The following is a 22,276-nucleotide window of genomic DNA, read 5'->3' as shown; positions in this document are numbered from 1 at the left end:
CAGCTCGGCCCAGACAAATGGATTACTCATGATAGAAAATGATGTCGATGTCTAGACATTTGTCATGCAGATTAATCGGTCAGTCAATCCCACGCTTGGTATTCGTCAATTTTATAAATGACTGAAGCGTGTCATGGGCGCCTGAGATGTAATTTTAAACGCCTCATTTTTTCTTGCGGCTGTGTGGCTTCTCCGATCTGTTAAAAGTAACGTCAAATTTTTACGAAAATCTCCTTTCTCTCGTTAGGCGCAGATTTATTTGATCAAATTCGTCAAAATCTTTTTAAAAAATAGCAAATAAAGTTCCGCATGAATGTAAAAAAAAAGATCGAAATTCGATGAGCCCTCTGAAGCCCCCTCAAACAGCGAACGAAAAAATGTAATTTCTCATTTCAACATGAAATATTCGTCCAGTCCGGCAGAGGAGATTATGACGATGCTATTGGAAGCGAGCGAGGAGGGTGCTGGGAGCAGCAGCTGGGACGGTGGACGTATCGCCTGGAGCGTTCGGTACGTCTTGGAAGGCGATTCGACTCTGCAACCGCGAACTGGACGCGAAACGGACGATGATATTCAGCCCGAGAGACAACAGCAGCAACAGCATCACCATCGTCGCCCGCATATCGAGAAAAGGAAACTTCAAGCACGACTGGAGATACAAAAAGACGATATCCAAGCCGTTCTACCCATTTCGAAGGTAAGCAGCAGCGGTCAACGACACCCATTGTTAGACGAACGTGAAATATTTCGCTATTTTTTTTTCTACCTCGCACGCCAAAAAACGCACTACGAGCAGGCGCTCAAGTTTGCATCCTTTCGATCCCATCCATTCTATTTTTTCGTCTTTTTCATCGGTCTAATTATTTGCATGGTTGATAACCGCAATGAAGAAACTGAGAACATGCCGATTCGAATAAAACTTTCGAAAACAACGATGAGAACTTGAGTGTAAGGGGATTCGGATGGGATTGAGCCATTGCACATGTTGTCAGAAACGAGCTGGTCGATCGACTTATTTGTCGATTTATATAATCGTCAAATTTACAATTTATTTTTACTGCTGGTGAAGAATTATTGAATTCGCATCAAGTTTATTTGATATTTTTGAAAATTAAATCGTGTAAAATAAAATGAAATTACGCAGGTTGCTATAGCTTTGCATTCCAATGTCCTGGGACTATTGATTTATTGGGAGTTAATCACGAACTTCGTCCGAGCGGATCATAATTATATTACGAAAATCAGATTTTACTTTCACGTTCTTATATTTTTGAAGTCATTAGTTTGAATTCTATAATTAAAGTTCGAAATTAGATCGCCGATTACGAAGAGCATAAACCTCTGAGTTTCTTTTTTTAATACGATCTTATTTGGTACTTTCGTTATTGAGGACGGAAATATATTTGAATGAGTGGAATTTCGAAAAAAGTTAAGTCTCATTTAGATTCGAGACACGTGCTTCAAGAAAATTGATTTATAATTATCCTGTTTCACATTACACTTCCGATTTGGATTTGAAATCGAGGCTTCAGGAAATCCGCAGTTTTCATTTCCCAAAACGTCTATAATTTTTTAGTGCTCGATATTTTTTGCGGTGAAAAGATAAGAAATTTGAAAACTGAAAGGAAAGCTTCACAGAGCAAATGAAACCAGTGGCGTAAACCGGTGGGATTACACACCGACGAATATTCTGATTCAATAGCAACGAACACTTGAATAAAAATTAAGCTCTGTGATCGTTCCTAGAATATAACGTTGGACATTTCAATGATAATCTTTAAGCGAATGCCATTTAATCCAGTGGAGTTTCTTGATGCTGAAGTCGAACCGATTCTGCACGTTTATTGTGCCAAGGAAGATTAGAGCCAACTGCCAAGAGCCACATTCACAATAATGGCGATAAAAAGAAAAACTTTATGGGGATGAAACGATGATGAGGGTGGTAGACGATGAGGAATTCTTTATTTTTTATTTTCTCCAGACCAGAGTCGTACTAGCTCTCTCAATTTCGTCATTTACCAAAGCGATTTCTTTCGGATTGGTTCTCTCGGTTATGTGACGAAGAATTCTTGGATCCTTAAAATGGTTGAACTTGAGTTTTTGGTAGCAAGTCTCGGGGAAATTTCATTTTTGAAAGTACAATTTTAAAAAATTTCTCGTGGGCTTTTTCAGTCTGCAGACTGAGCAAACATGAAACTCTTTTGTGTTTAAATCTCCGAGATTGAATGAGCGTAACTTGTTCTAACTGAGCTAGAAAATGTGAAACTTTTAACCGATGGACGTTTGCGTGTGCAGTGAAGCTAATATCTTTTTCCATGATTTCATCATTCCTGGAAAAACCTTGGCGCGTATCGAGCGCTCAAGAGTTTTCAAATTAAAACCTTCTCCAACTTTTTAAAGTAGTGTCCATAATGGCTGTTCTCTAATGCATACTTAATTAACCTCGAACGACAATAATCCAGTTGTTATGTCGAAATTACATAAAGACGAAAACGATTCAACCAGAAAGTTGACTAAATTCTGTAGTGTGATGAAACGAAAAGACAAACTATAGTTTGAATAATAATTAATCCATTTGACTCGAGACAAGCCAGGCTCGAGAAGTTAGAAACTGAAGAATCTTTTTTCTGTCGCCTCTTACTGCATTTGACAAGGTGATTAGCATGTTGACGCAAAGTTTAGTATATTCAAGAAGTACGCAGAAATTACTGAATGACTAAGTTATGCATTTGTTGGTATGTGAGTAAGCTAAAGATGCTGCAAATTCTCAAAATGCAGTAGCTAATTATCTGATGGCATGTATGGAGTCTGACTCATGAGATGTGGAATCTCAATTATATCAAAAACCAAGGGAAAGTGAGAAGGGAGTCGTTGATTATTAATTCGTTAATTAATTCGTTTACGCGGCTGCTCAGGATGAGCAGCCTTTGAAATCCGTAGAATCCGGGCGTGTTAGTCGAGAGAGAACTCGTTACGAAGTCTTGGAAACGTTGAGAACATAACCTCGCGAGCCTTGGTAATCTCTGGTGGCAAGGAGACAAGAAAGGAAGCTTATCGCGTCTCTTGGAACTTTATCAAGATTTTTCGCATCCCATGCGACGTTCATTTTCACACTCAAGCCATTGTTGCTGTAAGGAAATCGAGGATTCGCGACGTGAATTTTTTAACTTCAGATCTACAGACATCGAAAACCATTTTTCAAATGGTTTTTCATTGTTTAGTTAGATTTGTTTAATTTCAACGATGAAAAACCACTGACAATTCGGTTCGACCCTTGCAAAAAAACGAATAAATTTGAATAATGACGCCCCATGGAAAACCTACGGGATCTTATTGAGATAATCTTTCGTAAGAGAAACAGTTTAGTCTTCTCTGGTACTTTAACACAAAGGAAATAATAAGGAATTCCATAAAGAGCCCACGTTGTCTATTAAAATATTCTTATGCACCGTTGAATCAATTTTCCAATTATTTAAAAGAATGTCGAGAGCTCACCGTTGTGATTCTTTTTTCTTACGTACCATTCAATTGAAATGTATAAGAGTAATAAATAAATTCTGAATTAACGAGAGTAAATGAGATTCTTGTTGCTAGGAAGAGGATAAAATTTATGAACGACGAGACAGGTTCGTTGATCGCGTTAAAAAAATCTTTTTCATCGACTCAATGAGTTCGCTGTCTTTGTATATGCTTCCGGAGCCATAAAACCCCGATCATAATTTCTCTCTTTCTCAAATATTTGTTTCCCCTATTTATCGTCGTACGGTTCAAACGTTCGTTAAATTTAATTTCTTTTTCTGCTATAATGAAAATACTTGGTGTCTCTGGCGCGTCTCCCGCAATAATTTTCTTTTATGAAATAATGTTTTTCGCTCTTTCCTCTTCCTCCACCTCTCGGACGCGAAGTTATTTTTTTCCCCTTCCCGGATAACTCTTCCTTCATTTCAAACGTTTCCAAGTGAGTCTTGCTCCTTTTTATTCCTCGGCAAAATCTGTTGAGATCGGAGTTTACCACGCGATCATGACGCTGAAAAATAACTGGATAAATGATAGGAAATCTCTTGAGCTGTATCAAAAAAACATGACAATATTTCCAGTTTCTTCGCACACCGAAAAAATTTCAACCAGGACACCATTTATCTTCAATTCTCTGCTTTGGAGCATAAATTAAAAAAACAAAAAAAAACACTTCTCGTCAGTCCAAGCGATTTTTTTGTGTACTCGAGCATGGACTGTCGTTCAAGTGCGCACTTGTAAAGGAATTACGACTTGAGCTTCGAGAGCGATTGGAATGATTCTGTCATTGTGTATTGAAACGTTATTATAATTTATGGCACAACACTCGAAGCTCGTACCAACACTCCACTTTCCTTCGTCCAAGAACTTTGCCCAATTAATTAGAAATTACCATCGTTTGAATATTTTTTTACATGAAAATTGGGTATTTCGATCAAAATATTGGGATTTGAAACGAGAGCCAGAAAATTTAATGACATTAGAAAGTTTGAATGAATTGAAAATATTTTTTATGAGTAGCAGCATGTCCATCTTATAGAGAATTTATTCGGGAATAGAAAGTCAGTTTAAAAAAAAAAAAGTTCGACGCGAAAACCCTTCACCGAGGGTATTCGAAAGTATTTACCATTGACGCATCTTAATATAAACAATTTGTGGCAAACAAGGAATGTGAGAGAACACTCGTCAGGGTATATAAAGCCTGAATAAAGTAGAAAGCATTACGCGACCATGGAAATGGATTCAGGCTGGTCCGCGGTGAAGGCTTTGTTGTGTACAAAAATAAGGACCGCGTTGGGCCAACAGTTTGTTTGTAGAGATCAGAGACTTCAATATTGATGTTTCCAGCTCAGATAGTGGTTCAACTCATAAAAAAACAAGAAAAAAATGCAGGGAAGTTGCGACAGGAAAAATAGTGCCGGCGAGTAATTTCTCAGCGAAGAGTGACGAGAAACTTTTGATGAAATCACAAAAAAAAACATGAATACTTAAAAACCATACATTATTCAAATTTTTATTGGAACAGTGCCATTTCAGTTTTTCACAACTACAAGGATTCGTTTCGTCTTGAGGCATTCTATTCATGAGGGCTAATTGGAGCTTCTTGCAAAAGTATCTTCGTTACTTGCTTCTAGTACAAATGACTTTCTTGCAAGTTTAAAAATTCAGTGGATCGTTACTTGGCTTCCAAACAATCTGAGAACCAAAGTTCCGTAGACCCTGGAAAACTTGATTCGAGGTAGACAAGAATGCAACGGTTTCGTAGAGTCTTCTTTGTACCTCCTAAAAAATGCAACCGAGTTTCTTCTATGTATCGATATACATTTTAATACGACCGTAGATCACGTGCTATTCATTCCAGAAACCATCATGTTTCGAAGTCTTGCTCCGAGCGAACTCATGGCACATGTCTTCAGAATCCCCTTCGAGCCTATATTGATTTTCTAAAATATGACTGCGAGACCTCCTTAACCAGACACTTTAAATAACTTCTGTAAATATAATTCTCCGTTGTCGAGAGTCGTTTGCAATTTTGAGATATTGAATTCGACCTAGATTTCGATGCTTCGTTATATGTCGTTGGAAATATTTCGAAAAAATTGCATGTTCGTTTCGCAAGTGAAGGATCGCCGATACATTTTTTGACTAGATTTGGAAAAATCGTTGGTTCTTTCAATTTATTTCTGTAAGCAGGAAAATGTCGTGGAATATTTTTGACTCGCCATGATCTTTCAACATACAAATTCAAAGATCATCGATCTTAATATTTCGAATAACGTTGACAATGACAAAGGTTGCGATACATGAATAATTTTGTATTTTCTGCGTCTTATCTTTACAGAATTGGGAGGTGATGAATACCGCCGTATTAACGGGACGTCAAGTGTCCCAGGCCATGAAGGTTTTCATCGTCAGTCAGGCCGGTACCGTAGCAGACGTAACGCTTCAATCGTCGTGCCATTCCGAAGACGAGAGTGTTCTCAAAGTAAGTTCAATAGACCGGATAAAAAGCAATGTTTTTCGTTGGTACATTGACTTGCACTAATAAAAATATAATCGATAATGAGCGTGTGCTTCGAAACGTAGAGTCACAGATGATGCTTTCAAAGTAATTATTTCGGCAGGTCTCGTCATCGTGCAGCAGCGTTTACGTGGATGGTTCAGAAATTCGTGGTTCGAGCAACGCTTCGGTTCTCGTGAAATACGGAACGTATACGGGTCTGGCTCGTTTCACGGTTTGGATGCCGGAGTTTCCGTTGGAAGTGTCGGTCGGCGATTCGAAATTGAACCAGATCAAAGGTTGGCGAGTACCGGAAGGACATTTGTTACAGAAAAACAAACGTAGTTTGACGAACGATACGCAAGAAAGCGGAAGGACAACGACGGTGCCGAGTTCTCGAACGAAGCGAGATTCTCAAGGCATCGATGAGAACAACAACGAGGATGAGGAAGACGACGAGGACATTGACGCCGAAAGATTTCGCGGGGATGATCGTTGGGAGGCGGTCAATTCGATAGATCGAAGTCCTCTTCAGTTGAACTGCAGACTGCGATTTCAGCAGAGCCCGATCGAGGTGCACGCAAAATTTTTTGCCGCTGGTCACGATTCGGGACGCGAAAGTTACTTCGTCAATCGACGAACTTGGCTCCGAGTCACCGATCTTGTCGTCGGCTTGCTCAGGGTCTCCGATCCCCGGATTGCGACTCTTCTTCAGGATCGAATCGTCCAAGGACGCGGAGCTGGCCGCACCGAAGTCCAAGTACTTTCACCCATTACTGGACGAGTCATCGGTGCCAAAGAAATTCGAGTCAGTAACGATCGCGTCGCCATCACTAGGCTCTCCGTCAGAGTTGTTTCCGGCTTACAGCTCACAATCAGCCCCGACTCCGTTATAGAAAATGGATACGTTGCCAGAACCTTCGTTACCAGGCGACTCACGGCCCAGTATCAGGTACGCAGCCGTCTATTCGATCCGTCAAGATGCAATGATTCGTGTTTATACTTCTGTTGCACAAGCTCGGTCTGTCTTTAGTCACGTGAATTTGAGAAAAAATCTTCCCACTTGCTGTATTTGTTTTTAAATATATTATCAAGCCGCAGTTTATTTCTTTCCATTCGATATTGAATCCTCGTCAATTCTCGGGCGCTGTAGGAAAAGGACACTCAAAGGGTTGCCCTAAATTTTAACATTTTTTTGACTGTTACAAAACTAAATGAGCATTTGCTTCGCTTCTCAGTACTTTGATCGTTGCAGCTCTGAAAGTATGATTACTATTTCAAAACTAAATGGAATGTTTACGAAAAATGAGTCCTTTTGGCTAACTCTTCGTCGGAAAGATCAATCGAAATCGTAATAGTCGATTCCGTTGTTGCAAAGGCTAGTCGAATTTATGAAATTGGTTAGTGAACGTGGTAATTTACGTAATTCGTACCTGAGTCGACGAGGCTGTGATCATGCTCTTCCCAAAGATCGAAAATGCCAAGTTAATTGGATTTAGAAACAGCAAGAAGCGATTCGTGTGAATAGAAATAAGAAATTGGGAGGGATTGCCCGTTTCAAGTTTTTTTGATTGACGTAGACCTACTTTTTGACAGCCTGCTGAGCAGCAGGTATATTAATAAAAAATGTAGAAAGGGATCAACGATTCACCCTTATCCACATTTCGAGAGCTGACACAAAATTATAGGCGAGGTCTGAGCGGCATACAAATTACTGGAACGATTTTTTTTGTCCCCGAGTATGTTTTGCGAGGGTGAAAAACATCGAGGAAAATAAGAATCGTGCGTTCGTCGAGTTTCACCTGAGATATGTACTGAGACACGCGAACGCAACTTTTTTGGCTCCGTTATATGGAGTACTGTGGTTAACGGAGGGTCGTTGATCGATTACCTACTTTTACACACGTACGTGACGAGCCGTCTGATCCAACATTCGTTAGTGAATCGAGGAATTTCGAAGAGTCGAGCCGAATCAGTTCTACATTTTATGCAAATCATATTTCTTTGATTCTCGTTACTTTCCACTTTGTACTTGAATTCAATTAACACGTAATTTTTTTTACGATGCACGAACTGCGTGAACGTTCAGTGATTACTTTTTATTATATTTTTTGTCCCAATCAGGAAGGACTTTTGGATATTGACATTGAATTTTCGGATAATACACGGACTCCCTTGAGAGATGTCGCTGTCAGTGATTACCATCTCGTCGTCGAGAGTCTGGATCCTGAGATCGTGGCATTTGCTCCGATGGTCGCCGCTCATCACCCCCGGGTTATCGCGGTCGGTGAAGGCCGCGGTGATTTGCTACGAGTGACCGTACAATTAGCAGATGTTTGCCGACTCCCATCAGGCGGAGTTCGTAGGTTCAAAGGTTCCTCGACGAGATCGAATGTCGCACCTTCACCCGCACTTGCCACCGCGTCGGCCAACGTCGAAGTTGACTTTGCCACGGGCGACCTTCCTCATCGTCCTGAATTTGTCCAAAACGATGGCGGTGGCACTGTACAAGGTGGATCGTCGCATCACCATCGGGACCGGAAACCGGGACGCGAACTTTCGACGGATCTTCGTGATATTATTATTGGTACATGTCGCATTAGCATTTTTTCGGACAATATTTTTTTCAAGTCAATGCTTTCTGGAGCACTTTTGTGTTGATATTCATGAAAAATATTGAGTAAATATTTCCTCCTGCTCAAAATTGATCCAAACTGCATTTCTAACATTCAACGACCATCAAATAAAAACCATTTCTCGAAAGATATTTGGTTCCAGTGCGCCACTGTTACAGTCAGTTTAGAGCTAGTGCCGCGACTCGGAATATTTATCAAACAGGTTTTTTTCATTTTCACATTTAATGAAAATCCCTCAGGTGGAATGGGTGGTTTGGGTGGACACGAGCATGAAGATTCGGAGATGACACCACTCGAAATCGGAATGTATTTCCTCCTAGCCGTTTTCTCTTTCGGCATTGTTGTCTCGGTAGTTTCATGCGTCGTTTATGCGAGTAAGTTTAAGCCTCAACCGAATGATTCACCGTTGCCGAGTCTCCCAGTTCTCGGTGCAGCAAGAGCCAGAGCGGCTGCAAGTCAATTGGCGATGGGTCGAAGACCTCGAGAGTCTACGACCAACGCCCACGATTGGGTTTGGCTTGGTCGCGCGACCCTGGAACGAGCGGCTTGCGCTCCTCAACAGGTGCGTTTTTTTTATATACAATTTAAATATATAAACGAGCCGAACAACTTGCCGAAAAAAAATTCCCTTCACAGATCTCATAATTTCTCAGGAATATCGTTTCTTCCAACGGATTGCTACGGTTAAACTTTTTTTCCAGAGTCTGATCTGATTTCTGAAATATTTTCAATATTTTATGTGTAATTAGTATTTCAAAATAAAATTACACTCAATTGTACGCTGAGTGAGTTTGGCCCTTATCGATAGAAAATATTCGAGTGATTTGAGCTAGAATCCGAATCGTGAAAACAAGTGGCACTGTGATATCGACGTCGTACTATAGAGAATTATCGATGTTTATTTTATTACTTAGGTTCGAGTTACCAACAATCCATTGGCTGGTGAAGAGGAAGTAGATCCGATGTTAGCGGAAATCGGCACGAGCTTCGACAATCCAAATCACGTAGAATTACCAACAGCAACGAGACCTATCGGTTGGTCGGCGAGCGCAGTACCAATCGATACGACAACTTACTGCAAAAGAAACAAAGAAACACGAGGTTTGGTCACTAAGCCGATCAAGGGAATCTCGGGTAAATCTCACAGTAATGCAGGTGTGACGGCCAACGTAACTCAGCGAAACGGGTAAATTTTTAACCGTTCAAACACTCGCACATTGCGTTTCACACTCCTGCTGGTAATGCAGAATCATGAGCAATCGGCTTACGTGGCAATTTTTGTCCGGGAGCGACGCAATTCCTTTCTTTCTACACTTGTGCCATGCTCGTTCTATTTTGTTTGATCAAATGTGAAAGTTAAAACTGGATTTGAAAACGACTGGAATGTCATCATTGTTATAAAATGTTTCTCCTTCACGAAAATGAGATTGAATTATACAGAATACATTCCTTTTCGATAACGAAGAGAACGACGTCCAACAAAGTCAGTTTTGATAACTCTTCAACAATATAAAAATCGTTAGACGGAAATAATTTAAAAAAAAGAAAAGAAGAGTTTTTCACTGAAACACGGGGTCATTTCAGCTCTCGGTCCAGAAGTCGAAGGTCAAATGTAGGTTCTCACCCGGCGTGGTTGATTTATTTATATTGATGTCATTGCTTTGTTATAGAAATGAGGAGGGATCCACATCGGATGTACCGCCGCCTTTGCCACCCCATGGCATCTCCGCTGCAAGCGCAGTGACGATCCCATCGGCGAGCAACGGTAACGAAGATTACAAGCCGCCAGTACCACCGCACAGAAATACGGGGGTAATGGTCAGGCCTCCGGAAAAGCCGAAGAAACATCACAGAGTATCGAACGGTGGGCATCCTAGTAACCATCGTCATCATATTAAACACCATCACCATCACCACCACCACGCAAAAAATCCTAGTAAAAGTAAGCAAATAGTAACGGCTGGGATTTCTTCGCAAGTAAACGAAAATCCGTGTATTACTGAAACGGATAGCGAATTCGTGCTGGGTCAGAATTCGCAGGATGACAAAGCGACGAAGGATGGAAAATCGAAGGAGATTAAAAGAGCAACGATAATCGGTAATCCAATGTTTTCATCGTCATCTTCGTCATCCTCCTCATCGTCGTCATCATCGTCGTCGAGTCACGAGACTGAGGAGCCTGTCGCAATGGATGATCTCAATCTAGACATGGATTACAATCAGATTATGCAATACTTCGATAATCTGAAGGAATCTAACGCCTAGAGCATCTCGACGTCGTTCGATTGTGGGCGATTCGATTGAATTGATGAAAAGATTCCCAGGCCCGCGGTGCAATCAAATATTGTTCCTAACGTACTCCAACCCAAAACATTCCCTTCCTACTTCATCCGTTACTAAAAATTTACAATATTCCCCGGGATACTTTTCCTTCGACAGATGAACGACGTCGAGAAAACGCCATTGTACACACACGGAGATCATACGTTTGCGATTCGTCGAGTCTCGAAAACGAAAAGAAAAAAAAACTTACAACCGTACGAACGAGTAACAAAGAAAAAAATGCGAGAAAACTTCCTAAAGTCCTTCCTTCCTTCTGCGATCGCGTCTTTGACAGTTTGCGGAAGGATAGTATTTATAATCCACGAGATATATTGTACCGACAGAAATATATCTTTCCGATTAATCGGTAATCGCAAAGATGGAAATGGCATATTCGGTCAAGAGTATACATACATCTTATTTCCCGTATGCTCCGAAAGATTCGTGGAATGCTTTACGTAAATATATGTCAATTAGATTGATGCAAACGATGCTATTTTTTCTTCAAACTTTATTTCGTGCAGTGCCTCAGGATATCAACGAAACTCAAGTCAGAAAATACAGGATGAACGGGCATCGTTGTGTAATTATCACTCAAATATTCCGGATAAATCATCATTTTCGCTGCAGAGTTCAACAAAAAGTTTTCTTGTTTTTCATTGTTACAGCGAACTTGAAAAAATTGGTCTTTTTAATCGTACTCCATTGAAAGGTTCGAGTTCGAGTGGCATTTGAGAAATAAACGCACTTCATTCAAAGTAAAAGATACAAAAAAATATTCGAAACTTTAGAAAATTGAGCAAAGAGAGTTTATAGTTGAGTACGAAGACTTGTGTTTCATGTGAATTTCGTGTCAGTGAGCAAATAAACGCCTGCATGAAATGAAATCGAGTAAAAAAACATTTTGCATCAGTCTAATGTGTGTGTACGTATGAGTGTGCGCGTGAATGTGTGTGCGCGCTCGCGCGCGTGTGTATGTATACAGGATTTTTCTTCGTCTGTCCGCGTAAATATTTTCCGAAATATCTGTTCGAATTGAAAGTTACAGTGTTTCGGGGCTGAAATATCCGAGTTCCTGTTGTCTACGTTTTCTTTAATTTTTTTCATTCATAGCTGATTTAAAACGACCTAAAGTCTTGGAGGAAAAAAGTTTTGTCTTTTCAAAAATTCCCCAATTAATCCCGAAGTTGGGAAACTCCGTCAACCACAGAAAACCTGTGTTATTCGATGATACGCACGAAACAGTGACTCGTATTTGAAAGAATTTTTCGGACAACGTATATTTTGAGGAATATTTGCTTGGAACCGGCACACGAAATGCCCTGTATGTACATATATATATTCTAGTCAGCTTCCTAGCAGCACTTAACTTGACGCGAATGTTAACGACTTTAACCCTTTACTGGTAATTAGCCGAAAAATCGGTGCGGCAAGCGGCACACCTACGGATATGATACCGCATTTGAGTGTAAAAAAACGAAATTCACGTTGGTTCCCACATACACACACACGCACGCACAACTACACACACAGGGTCATTGGTGTCTCGACGTGTCCCTCTCGGTATGGGCTGATTGCTATTTGAATGAAAAGTTAGAGACAGCATATATTCGATAGTTTTTGAGATATCTCGGTGTTTCTATTTTGTTTTTCGATATTTGAATCATGAAAACAACAGATTTATCCAATTTTTGTGCTCCGTTAATGCATTACGGAATCGAGATTATTGCTGAATTAGAATTTTTGAAAGAGAATTCGAAAGATTAGAAAGGGTTTTTTTTGGAATTTATTTTCTCTTCTGTGTTCAACAATTTTTAATTCGAGTTAATACGGTTTGACTATTCGGGAAGATACTCGACAATGGGACTATGCTAGCATGCACGAGTTCTGTTTGTAACGGAATGACGCCATGAAAAAGGTTCAAAAAAGAAACTATCCCAAAGGCTATCGAAATATAGATTAATCTGTGATGAGAGCGATTCTCAAAATGATGCGTCTGGGTACCATGAATCCAGGATTGCGAACGATACCGGTCAAAAGTTAGAAAGTATTCTAAATATTCGATTAAAATACGCTTTATTTATTTATAGAGTTGTAAAATCTTGGAATCTCTTTAATAAATAATTTATTTTCTTAATTAAGTTAAAAACTAAGATTAGGTTCGAGAACCTAATGATAGTTTGAATAAATTGAATAACGTAATTGAAAGAATGAAAAATAGAATAGATTTCACAAAGTAACTTAACAAATATACATAAGTGTTCGAATATTTATTTATTGAAGAATTTTGTTGTCTTGTTTTTCGTGTGAACGTGTCTAATTTGTATTTTCTATCGTTTAGCAGCAACACCTGTCATAGTGTAGATGCTACAACGCACGTGAAAGAAATTTTCTGTTCTGATGTATATAATAATACCTGAAAACGATAAATTCTTTTCAGAATCGAGAGAAATATACTGTTCCAAACTTTTGAACGGTAGCGTATAAATACGTATATTCATAAAAATTGAACAAACTAATTCGATTTTTCAAAAATTCGAGATGAAATGTCGGCTCCATATCTTCTTCGACTGATTGCGTTGAGTATTTGCGTGTCCAAAAGGGCTCAGCCAGAATATGTGTTGCTAATCGAGCAAAAAAAAGAAAGGTGATAAATTATTTACGCCGAGAGAATGTAACGGTAAAATTTTAAGCAAAGCACTTTATGCTTGTCGCAGAGTGAGCTCCCAAGCAGTCAAAACTGTGTAAAAGACATAATCATGAAATTTCGTAGCTATTTTTTCGAACCTTCAAAACAAACGTATCCTCTCTCACTGCCCTTTTATTCTGTCATTTAAAAATACAATATTTGAATGATTGGAAAGTAATAATTTATAGTGTTCAACACGATACTCGCTCTTGCAAGCTGTGCTGATGAAAGCATATCTCCGATTATGACAATAGCGCAATAGATTACGAAGCCGTCACATCAGCCATAGAAAAGAAAAATAATTAAGGGTTAGAGAAGATAAAACATGAGGTTTCAATTATAATATTAATGTCGAACGATCAGTCGATATAAAGACTATAAATGTCAATAAATATCGTATATTTTCTACTGTCAGCTAAAATGCTACGATATCTAATACACACACACATGCATACATACACACACGCACATAGCCACACACACATATATATATAAATATATATATAAATACATATATACATAATCGTTTAAACGTGTCAGCACAATTAACTTTACCAGTCCTGGGTTAAAGTGTCAACCTCGGTATTCCCTGTAGCGCGAGTTTTTCGTTAACGAGAATTACTTTGCGAATCAATGGAAAAAAAAAAACAGTGTTCTGGTTATAAATAAGAAGGAACTGGAGAAAGTTTTTCAATCGTTTTAACATGAACTTGCGTTATCAGAAATACTCTATAGTTTACTTTCGTAAAAATATTTATTCGATTGACTGCAACGTCATCAAGTTTGTAAATTTTACTTTGTAAGATTTTGTACATATATTATAGTTACGCAAATAGTACAAGGTATACCTATAACGTATTAATTATTGTAAATGTATTATCAGCGCGAGCGCGTGAAGAAATGGGAGATAAAAGACAGCAAAAGAAAATAAGAAAAGAGGTTTGTGGTCGCCATATTATTATTGACCATATTCGTTAAATATGTTGCTTCGATCGAATAATAAGACTTGACAAATTTTGCAAGAATTCATATCGTAAACGATAGGAATTCTTGCAATTCATAATTGGGCTATGAAAACTATAAATAGGGGTAAAACGAACGAACAAACTGAGAAATTGTATTACACAAAATTGTAATTGTGTGAAAATGTTGTGTTCATGTCGCCTCAAAGTGATATAACTCTGGATAACTCTGGAATTTTACACTGCAGCATTTATAAAACGAGAATAAGGCATGCTTTTGTTTCCATTTAATTCATTACCAAAAAATGCAGTGTAAAATACGTAAAAAAAAACTTATTCTGGAACTAGCATATTTTTTTTTTTTTTTAGTTTCGAACATTGGAAATTTACAAGTGTCTGCATATTCTACTTTGACTTTTGAAAATGCGGATTGGAAACTCATATCGACTTACTCACGAGCCTCGAACGGAGCAAAATTATCACGTAACATGGCACTTTTGATGTTTAGACGTTACTTTTACGGACGGTTATGCTACACGTGAACGAATGGAAATACACGAAATGATTTCTCGTTGATCTTTAACTTTGAAAATAAAATATAACACAGAATAATAAGGAATGTCAGTGTGCCGAAAATGTTTGCAAGTACTCTTCGCGTCGTACTTTTACCTCTAAACCAACAAATGGCGCTTCGTAGCCGAATGTTCAATCACCTCATAACTATTGGCGATTTCCGAATGATCTCTTATTGCGCAAAACGACGAGAGCTGTCACAAATACGCGTCGAGGTTTCCGTGAATGATCGAACGAAGAAGTAAGACTAACCATGAAACCCTCATCGATATACAAGAAAAAGAAAGACGAGTTATTTAAGATCCAAATGCCGACGATTAATCCTCGAGGGAGAGAGATAAAAAAGGGAGGAGAGCCGGTACGAGGAGACTAAGCATGTAGAATGTAAGCATCTATCTAGAGCTTGTATGGAATACATTTCATAAGTACCTTAACCGTAATTTACATGTTTAGAGCGCCATTGTAGGAAAATTAACGTAGCGGAGCATATGTAGTGGTATGAACCTGTGAAAATAGGAAAAATTAAGAGAAAAAGAAAAAAGGAAATGGCACATAAAGGATACAGCGATAATTAAGCGCGCGATAATGGTTAAAACGGAGGGGATCGAGTACACAGAGATGATGAGTATTCGAATGAAAAACAAATCCTCACGATTGTTTGGAGAACCAATTATAACGAGTGTGATTCGTCAATGTTTTAAATTTTCTTCCGCAAGCAATCTCCAGAAAAACAAAACTCGTTTTCGAAGCAACTTATTCATTTGTCGTTTGATATTTGAATTCGGAGAAAACTTTTGATCGCGTTTGTTTTATTTTTCATTCGAAGTATGCCCATTTCTGGTTCAATGGTGTCGACATTGTGTGAAAAAAGGAAGCCCTTGGAAGGGAATCTCATTTTTGTTGAAATAGCAGCCTACACAAATCGTCAATACGTTTGACCATCTCTTGCCATCAACATTCTAGTCGAATACTTAAAAAATAAGATTAAACTTTAATACACATAGCCTGAGACTGCGGGATTAATAGCTTGTCACTGGTATTTATGAGATACCAAATTGGATAACGCGTTTTTATTGAAATACAAAGATTTTTGATGGATTCCCAAAGTAACAATTAACTCATCTAAATTTACGTCAATTTTATATTTCGTTCGCTGTTATTGTCGTTTAGTCGATCCATCTCAGATTTTTATTTTTATTTTTTCTCTAGTTACTGACTTTGAGGACTTTGTCGTGCGACAACTCAAAATAATTCGGCTCTTGAACAGTAGTCAATTTTAAAGTGCACGAGTATATCAAAATCACTGCCTTTTATACATATTCACTTATTTATCATTGTAATGAAAGAAAAAAAAAAATTCTCAGGCCATCGTGCTAAATTATATTTCCATTAAAAGAGACTATTCAAACATTTCGTTTAAATACAATTCAGACTCTCGACAATTTTCTCCCACCACTGTAAGCACGACAACGTCCTTGATACTGAAATAATAAAGAAGTCAAAAACGAACGCAGCATCAGGCCCATTATCTCCATCAAACTCTCCCATCCCTAAGTTTTTCGCCAATTCGCTCAATCTTCGCAACCGATAAAAATCATTCAAGCGTATATGAAAAGAGAAAAAAAAAACACTACGAAATAACAGAATAATATCACTAATAATAAATAAAATAAAAAGTCTACAACCATCTGCCGCGTTTGTTATTAAACTTTCGCTTAGGGATGCACTCTGTCTCCTCTACCTCGTTGTAGCATATGTATACCTCGCTAATATAACATTTTCCAGTGTATAAATAACCAATTGGTGAAATAGCCACTCTTTTCTTCATTCCTACTTCAATCACCACAAACGTCACAATCCCCTTGCCTTCCTCGTTAATAATTCTATAAAAAGGGACGTTTATTATCAATCAATCGACGTGTAATTTGCTATACCTTACATATATATCTATATTTTGTATACCTTTTGCTCTCTCCTTTTGACTTCATCATGCCTCCCCCTCCTGCCCCCTCACACATTATCCGCAAAATCTCGTAATTTTACCTCACAGTGAATTTCCAAATGAAATCGCAACGTATATGAAAGGCTATCCACGAATTCATTGGTCGAACGAATTCAGTTGTAATTCAGGTAATTTCTAGGATATTCTTTTTTTTTAATTTTTTCTATTTTTATTTCGTTTTAGAACTTTCCAAACCTTTAATGTTCTCTTGATATAAACAATCTTAACGAACTGTTTTATTCCTTCACATGGTATTGTCTCATCGAAAAATCGAACAACGTTTCATCTGTGGTCGCCCTGATGTTTTTTTTTCTTGGCAAAATTATACTAAAGTTACTGAACTTTCGAACCATCAACAATAGACAATCACACATATGTATACTTCACTTGGAAATGAGCTCACTCATCAATTTTGGCTCTTTTATTGTGAATTCGTGAACATCCTGTGTACGTATATATGGCCATGAGGACTCGAGAAATTGCGTTTTACGATGAATATTATATTATACTCCGTATCAGTCGATTGTATCAGTATATACATTCGTGTATCTGTATAAAAGGCCTCCCATTTTGATCTTTGATTCGAAAAGTATACTGTTTAGAGACGAGAACGATACGACGACGAATGAAGAGAATTGAAACTGGAATAATGTCGTTGCAGCTCACAGGCTTGTTCAGGGTGCAATTTTGAATTTTTTGTTTTTATCCCAGTGAGCAAACGTAAATTTTCGTGGACGAGAAAGAACATTTTCTATGTTGTACAGGAGACTTCATCTTCATCTGACGAAAATTTGTATTATGCTCAGTAAAAGTTAAAATTTAAAGTTGCCCCTTTACTGGTGCTGTAACGGTTATTTCTCAGTTTTAATAACCCTTTCCGTTCCACGGCACGGGAATTCTGAAAGTGGAGACAAGTTTCTGAGGTTCGAAGACAGCCTTCAATTTTTCTTTCAGACTCGAAGGTGCTGTTAGATTCCTAAATTTAATCATGTACGTCGTACTTAAGCCGTTTTAGTAATTTCGCTATTCAATATCACGTCATAACGTTTCTTCTGCCATTGTCGGGATGACCTTGGACTTGGACCCAGGAGTTGGACTCGGGTAATAAGAAATCTTGCACAGATTCAAAAATCCACTTTGCGTGAAAGACTTTCCTGTCGCAAGTCCAACAACATATACCAATTGACCAAGAAAGGTGAAATTTTCTTCTAACAAAAGCTTGAAGATTGTGGAAGCTCTGGAAACAGTAGAAGCGTTATAACGATATTAAAAAGTGAAAATAATTCATGTGAAATTTGGGTGAAAAGTCGGAAATGGGAGCCGGCCTGTTGATACATAGATACGTAAATGTTTGAAAAAAAAGAAAAAAAAACACCCAAACAAAATGAAAATTATATTTGTAGAACCCATTAGTATATGGAATGCTTGAAAAAATAAAACAAATAAAACATTGTACGCGGTGCGTCTTATGTCGTGAAGACGTTCGGAGCAAACCGCTTGCTAAATAACTGAAAAAAAAAAAAAAAAAAAAAATAAGGAATTATATAATCATTCCGTCGTTGCAACGTCATTGAACGCACATTACGTCAAACCTGTGACGGAAATCAGAGAAGAAATTGAATGAAGATATAACAGATGAGAGATCAACGAATATTATATATTATTCGTATAAGGGCAATTGGCACAAAAAAAAACAACTAAATCATTGTCAACCTTCGTCCACATAATTATCATCAAATTATCAAATCGTCATCCTCCTCTAATACGCTGCATAAGTATTAAGATACGACTGTCGCCTACTGAATGTACAATATGTAGTATTTACCTGTTGTTACCACCAAACCGTCATCAAAGATATTTAAAAAAAAAAGAAAAAAAATGTAATTGTACCATATATCAGCACGCGATTATGTTTCTTGACCACTATTCAATCACCAATCGCTCATTTCCTGTCTTACAGATCCTCTGTGTTTACCCAAATTGAAAGATATTTCGATCGAACGGAGTAATTCAATTTGCACTGTCAACTTGTATCACGATCGGTGTCCTCTTCGATATGGATTCTTCAGCTTAGTCAAACTTTGAACAAAGTAACATTTTTTTTCATTTGGAATTTTTCATTCCCATAAAATAAACGCCATTTGAAAATTTGTAATGAACTGAAAAAATTGAAGTAATCAGTCTCTCTAGAATAAGGCTAAAAATTTCGGAACTTACTTAGTTTTGTTCTCTCTTGCATGGAATTAGATATTTTGAAAGGAAAATATAATTTCCCACTCAGGCAACGCTATTAAATTGTCAGATTAAAAATCGTCCAATATTCCCTCAGTTTTGCCCGATGTGGCTGACCTTAGATAAGCCTGAAGAATCTAGATTCCATTTTCCAGGTGTCTCATTCGGTGAGTTGAGATTTTCAACATGTGCTCCGTTCACTCGAATGAATGCAGGGAATAATACTCTTCATAATATCTCGATATACCCCTTTATTCTTGTTTTTATGGATGATTGCTCAAATTCGAAAATTACTGTTTCGCCTTTCGTATTTCGACTCGTATTAGAATATCGAATTACTCAAGGTGAGTATAGTTCGAGCTGAACGAAACTAATTGTTTTCTTATCAAAGCTTAAAATTTAGATGGAGTGTTTGTCTATGATGACAAGCTTTTCTTTTAGACCCAAAATCTAAATTCAATTTCAAAAATGTAAAATAATAACGAATGAAATAAAAATTTTTTGTTAGGTTTTTGTTAGTGTATGAATTTCACTACCGACTTGGACAACAAAATATATTTATGTTCCGTAATTTCTATAATTAGATTCAACAACGAAGTGATAATAAATAAACACAGTGGTATTTTGATGTGTTTATTATATACAAAAATTTGGAACTGCGTAAAAGTACTGAAATTACCGATGTTTACCAAACCACATCTTGTCCACCGGTGAAATCCACTGGTGACAGCCCCCTATATTATTTTGAATGATATACTTCATGGTCCAAGGATTCTTGTTAGTTTCCTCCAACCTCTTCTCTTCGTTTTTCATGTCTTCGAGCATTTCGTGAGTGAGGGCCATCGCTTTGAATGGTAATTTTGCAGCGATTTCTTCGAGCAATCTCTTTACTTCGAAATATTGGCAGTGACCGCCAACCTCGATTATAACGCGGCCAGCTTTGATTGGTGTGACATAATGATCTATAGCTCCTTTTCCACCACCCATGCGTTGTCCTTGTCCCTTTGGAAATCGCATAAAGTACACATTACAAACGATTTATTGACTCGCACAGTTTTTGAGAGCCGTAAGGGGGTTCCTACTCATTTGGACCGATAAACAGTGACATAAGTTACATTTTTAGAGCTTCAATGTATTCAGCAGTCAAATATCTGTTGGCTGGTATTGGATGTGGAAAACAAAACTTATATCGCCAGATGCTTTCAAAATAACGAATGATTTATTACCTTGCAAGTAACAGGTTGCCATGGAGCATCAATTCTCCACATTCCAAACATTCTTTTTGTATCGATTTTTTTTCCAAGTGTGTTACGAATCATCTCAAAGTGTCCATATTTGAGCCTTCCACCTCCGAGTGCCTTAATTCATTCAATTTTACATAGTTTGTTTTGCATCATATTTCTCTATAATAGCAAGAGCTTCCAAATTTCTTAGATCTTTTTCTCCCTTTAATATTTCTACATGCCATGTTATTAGCCAATTATTTACTAGAATTTGCTGTGTTTAATTTTCAATAAGTTTGTAAATTTTAATAAACCATTAAAAATACTATCTGCTGCAAAATAAGATGTCAAATTTCAAGAGGAAAAAAAATAATTTAAATCCGAATCTGGTATTAGTAAAACAATCATGACGATAACCTGACATTGAAATTATAAGCCTTATATTAAACGGACTTACTATGATACCAAATTGCTTGTGAACGAAAAACGTATGGGTTGGTTCAGGTCCACGCATATATCTCAGCCTCTTCTGCATTTTAAATGGCTTCATAGATGCTGGATATTGTGGTGCTCTTTCAAGAACTCTCAGTTTAGGTCGTTCCGGAAATTCAATCTCTAAAAATCATTAATAGAAAGTCATTTTATGATTTATAAAATTATTTCTTTATTTCTGTTACGCCATTTTTTTACCTGGATAAACAGGTGGTGGTTCGAAATCTTTAAAACCTGCTACTTGTGTGAAAACCACTGGCATCCGTCCTGTAATTCATCCCAATGAAGTATACATATTGACAACTTGTAGTTGAAATTGCAAAATTACAGTTATTAAATCATTAAAGGGACATAAAGTGACTTTAAACGTTAATGGAACTCAAACACGACACAGGGTTAATTTTTATTTTATTTGAATATAACATTTGTGTGGGAAGAGCTGTGGACCACAGGCTCATTATCAGTACATTATGAAATTAGGTAAAAACAGGTCAGTATTTGGTGTCATGCAATGCTGTATATGGAAAAACGTACATACGAATTTATAAATGAATAAACAATGAAAGCTCGAATATTAGATGGAATGTGTCAAATATTGGCCGAAAAATGTTATAGCTAATTTGACTCTCACTCCGATCCATAACCTACAAAAACATACAAGTTAACGAATATGTCTTACCGGGCAGAAGTGCACGGAAATTTATATGTCGAATAAACATGATTGTTATTTTTTTTGGAACACTTAATGAAGAAACTTTCAACAAGAATAATGTTTCTTCTGAACTTGTTGATTGTAAATCGAGTATGTCAGATGTAAGATGTAAATCCTGGTAAATCGCTCTACTCGCTCTACTCTAAATCTGCAGCAGACGAGACGACGACTCCAGCAGTCGTCGTACTGTACGAACTGTACACACACGACCTGCGGGCCTCGGTGAACTTGGCTGACTGATTTTGGATTTTAATTGTTGAATCGAAATCGAAAAGGAGTTTTATGTAAGGTTGGTCGATTATTTTTTATATAAAAAAAGTAAAAAGTAGCCCAAGTCTGACTGACTGTTGACTATAAGCAATTGTTGTCCGTTGTCGTCGTTCAATATCAACAAAATTTACAAAACAGAGTACGAAA

General features: G+C 37.7%; 2 protein-coding genes across 3 annotated transcripts in view; one reads left to right on the top strand and one right to left on the bottom strand.

The window, feature by feature from the left end:
* Positions 1–19,099, top strand: part of dtn (transmembrane protein 132C dtn) — a 59,730-nt gene extending 40,631 nt beyond the window's left edge. For both annotated transcript variants that reach the window (XM_043413195.1, XM_043413196.1), the window contains exons 4-10: positions 415–697; positions 5,858–6,001; positions 6,141–6,968; positions 8,141–8,603; positions 8,892–9,214; positions 9,567–9,838; positions 10,323–19,099. In XM_043413195.1, the coding sequence (XP_043269130.1) occupies positions 415–697; positions 5,858–6,001; positions 6,141–6,968; positions 8,141–8,603; positions 8,892–9,214; positions 9,567–9,838; positions 10,323–10,917 (2,908 nt within the window). In that variant the 3' untranslated portion in view covers positions 10,918–19,099. The remainder of the gene's footprint in view (positions 1–414; positions 698–5,857; positions 6,002–6,140; positions 6,969–8,140; positions 8,604–8,891; positions 9,215–9,566; positions 9,839–10,322) is intronic.
* Positions 19,100–20,051: 952 nt separating this feature from the next.
* Positions 20,052–22,082, bottom strand: mRpL16 (mitochondrial ribosomal protein L16). The gene is made up of 5 exons (XM_043413200.1): positions 21,827–22,082; positions 21,346–21,414; positions 21,113–21,270; positions 20,659–20,790; positions 20,052–20,434 (listed from the first exon to the last, which is right to left on the bottom strand). The coding sequence occupies exons 1-5, from the start codon at positions 21,864–21,866 to the stop codon at positions 20,108–20,110; spliced, it is 726 nt and encodes a 241-aa protein (XP_043269135.1). The 5' UTR covers positions 21,867–22,082; the 3' UTR covers positions 20,052–20,107.
* Positions 22,083–22,276: the final 194 nt, after the last annotated feature.

The sequence above is a fragment of the Venturia canescens genome, chromosome 2 (assembly GCF_019457755.1).
Source record: "Venturia canescens isolate UGA chromosome 2, ASM1945775v1, whole genome shotgun sequence".
NCBI lineage: Eukaryota > Metazoa > Arthropoda > Insecta > Hymenoptera > Ichneumonidae > Venturia > Venturia canescens.
The sequence above is the reverse complement of the archived record's forward strand: the minus strand, read 5'-3'. Positions and strand labels throughout refer to the sequence as shown.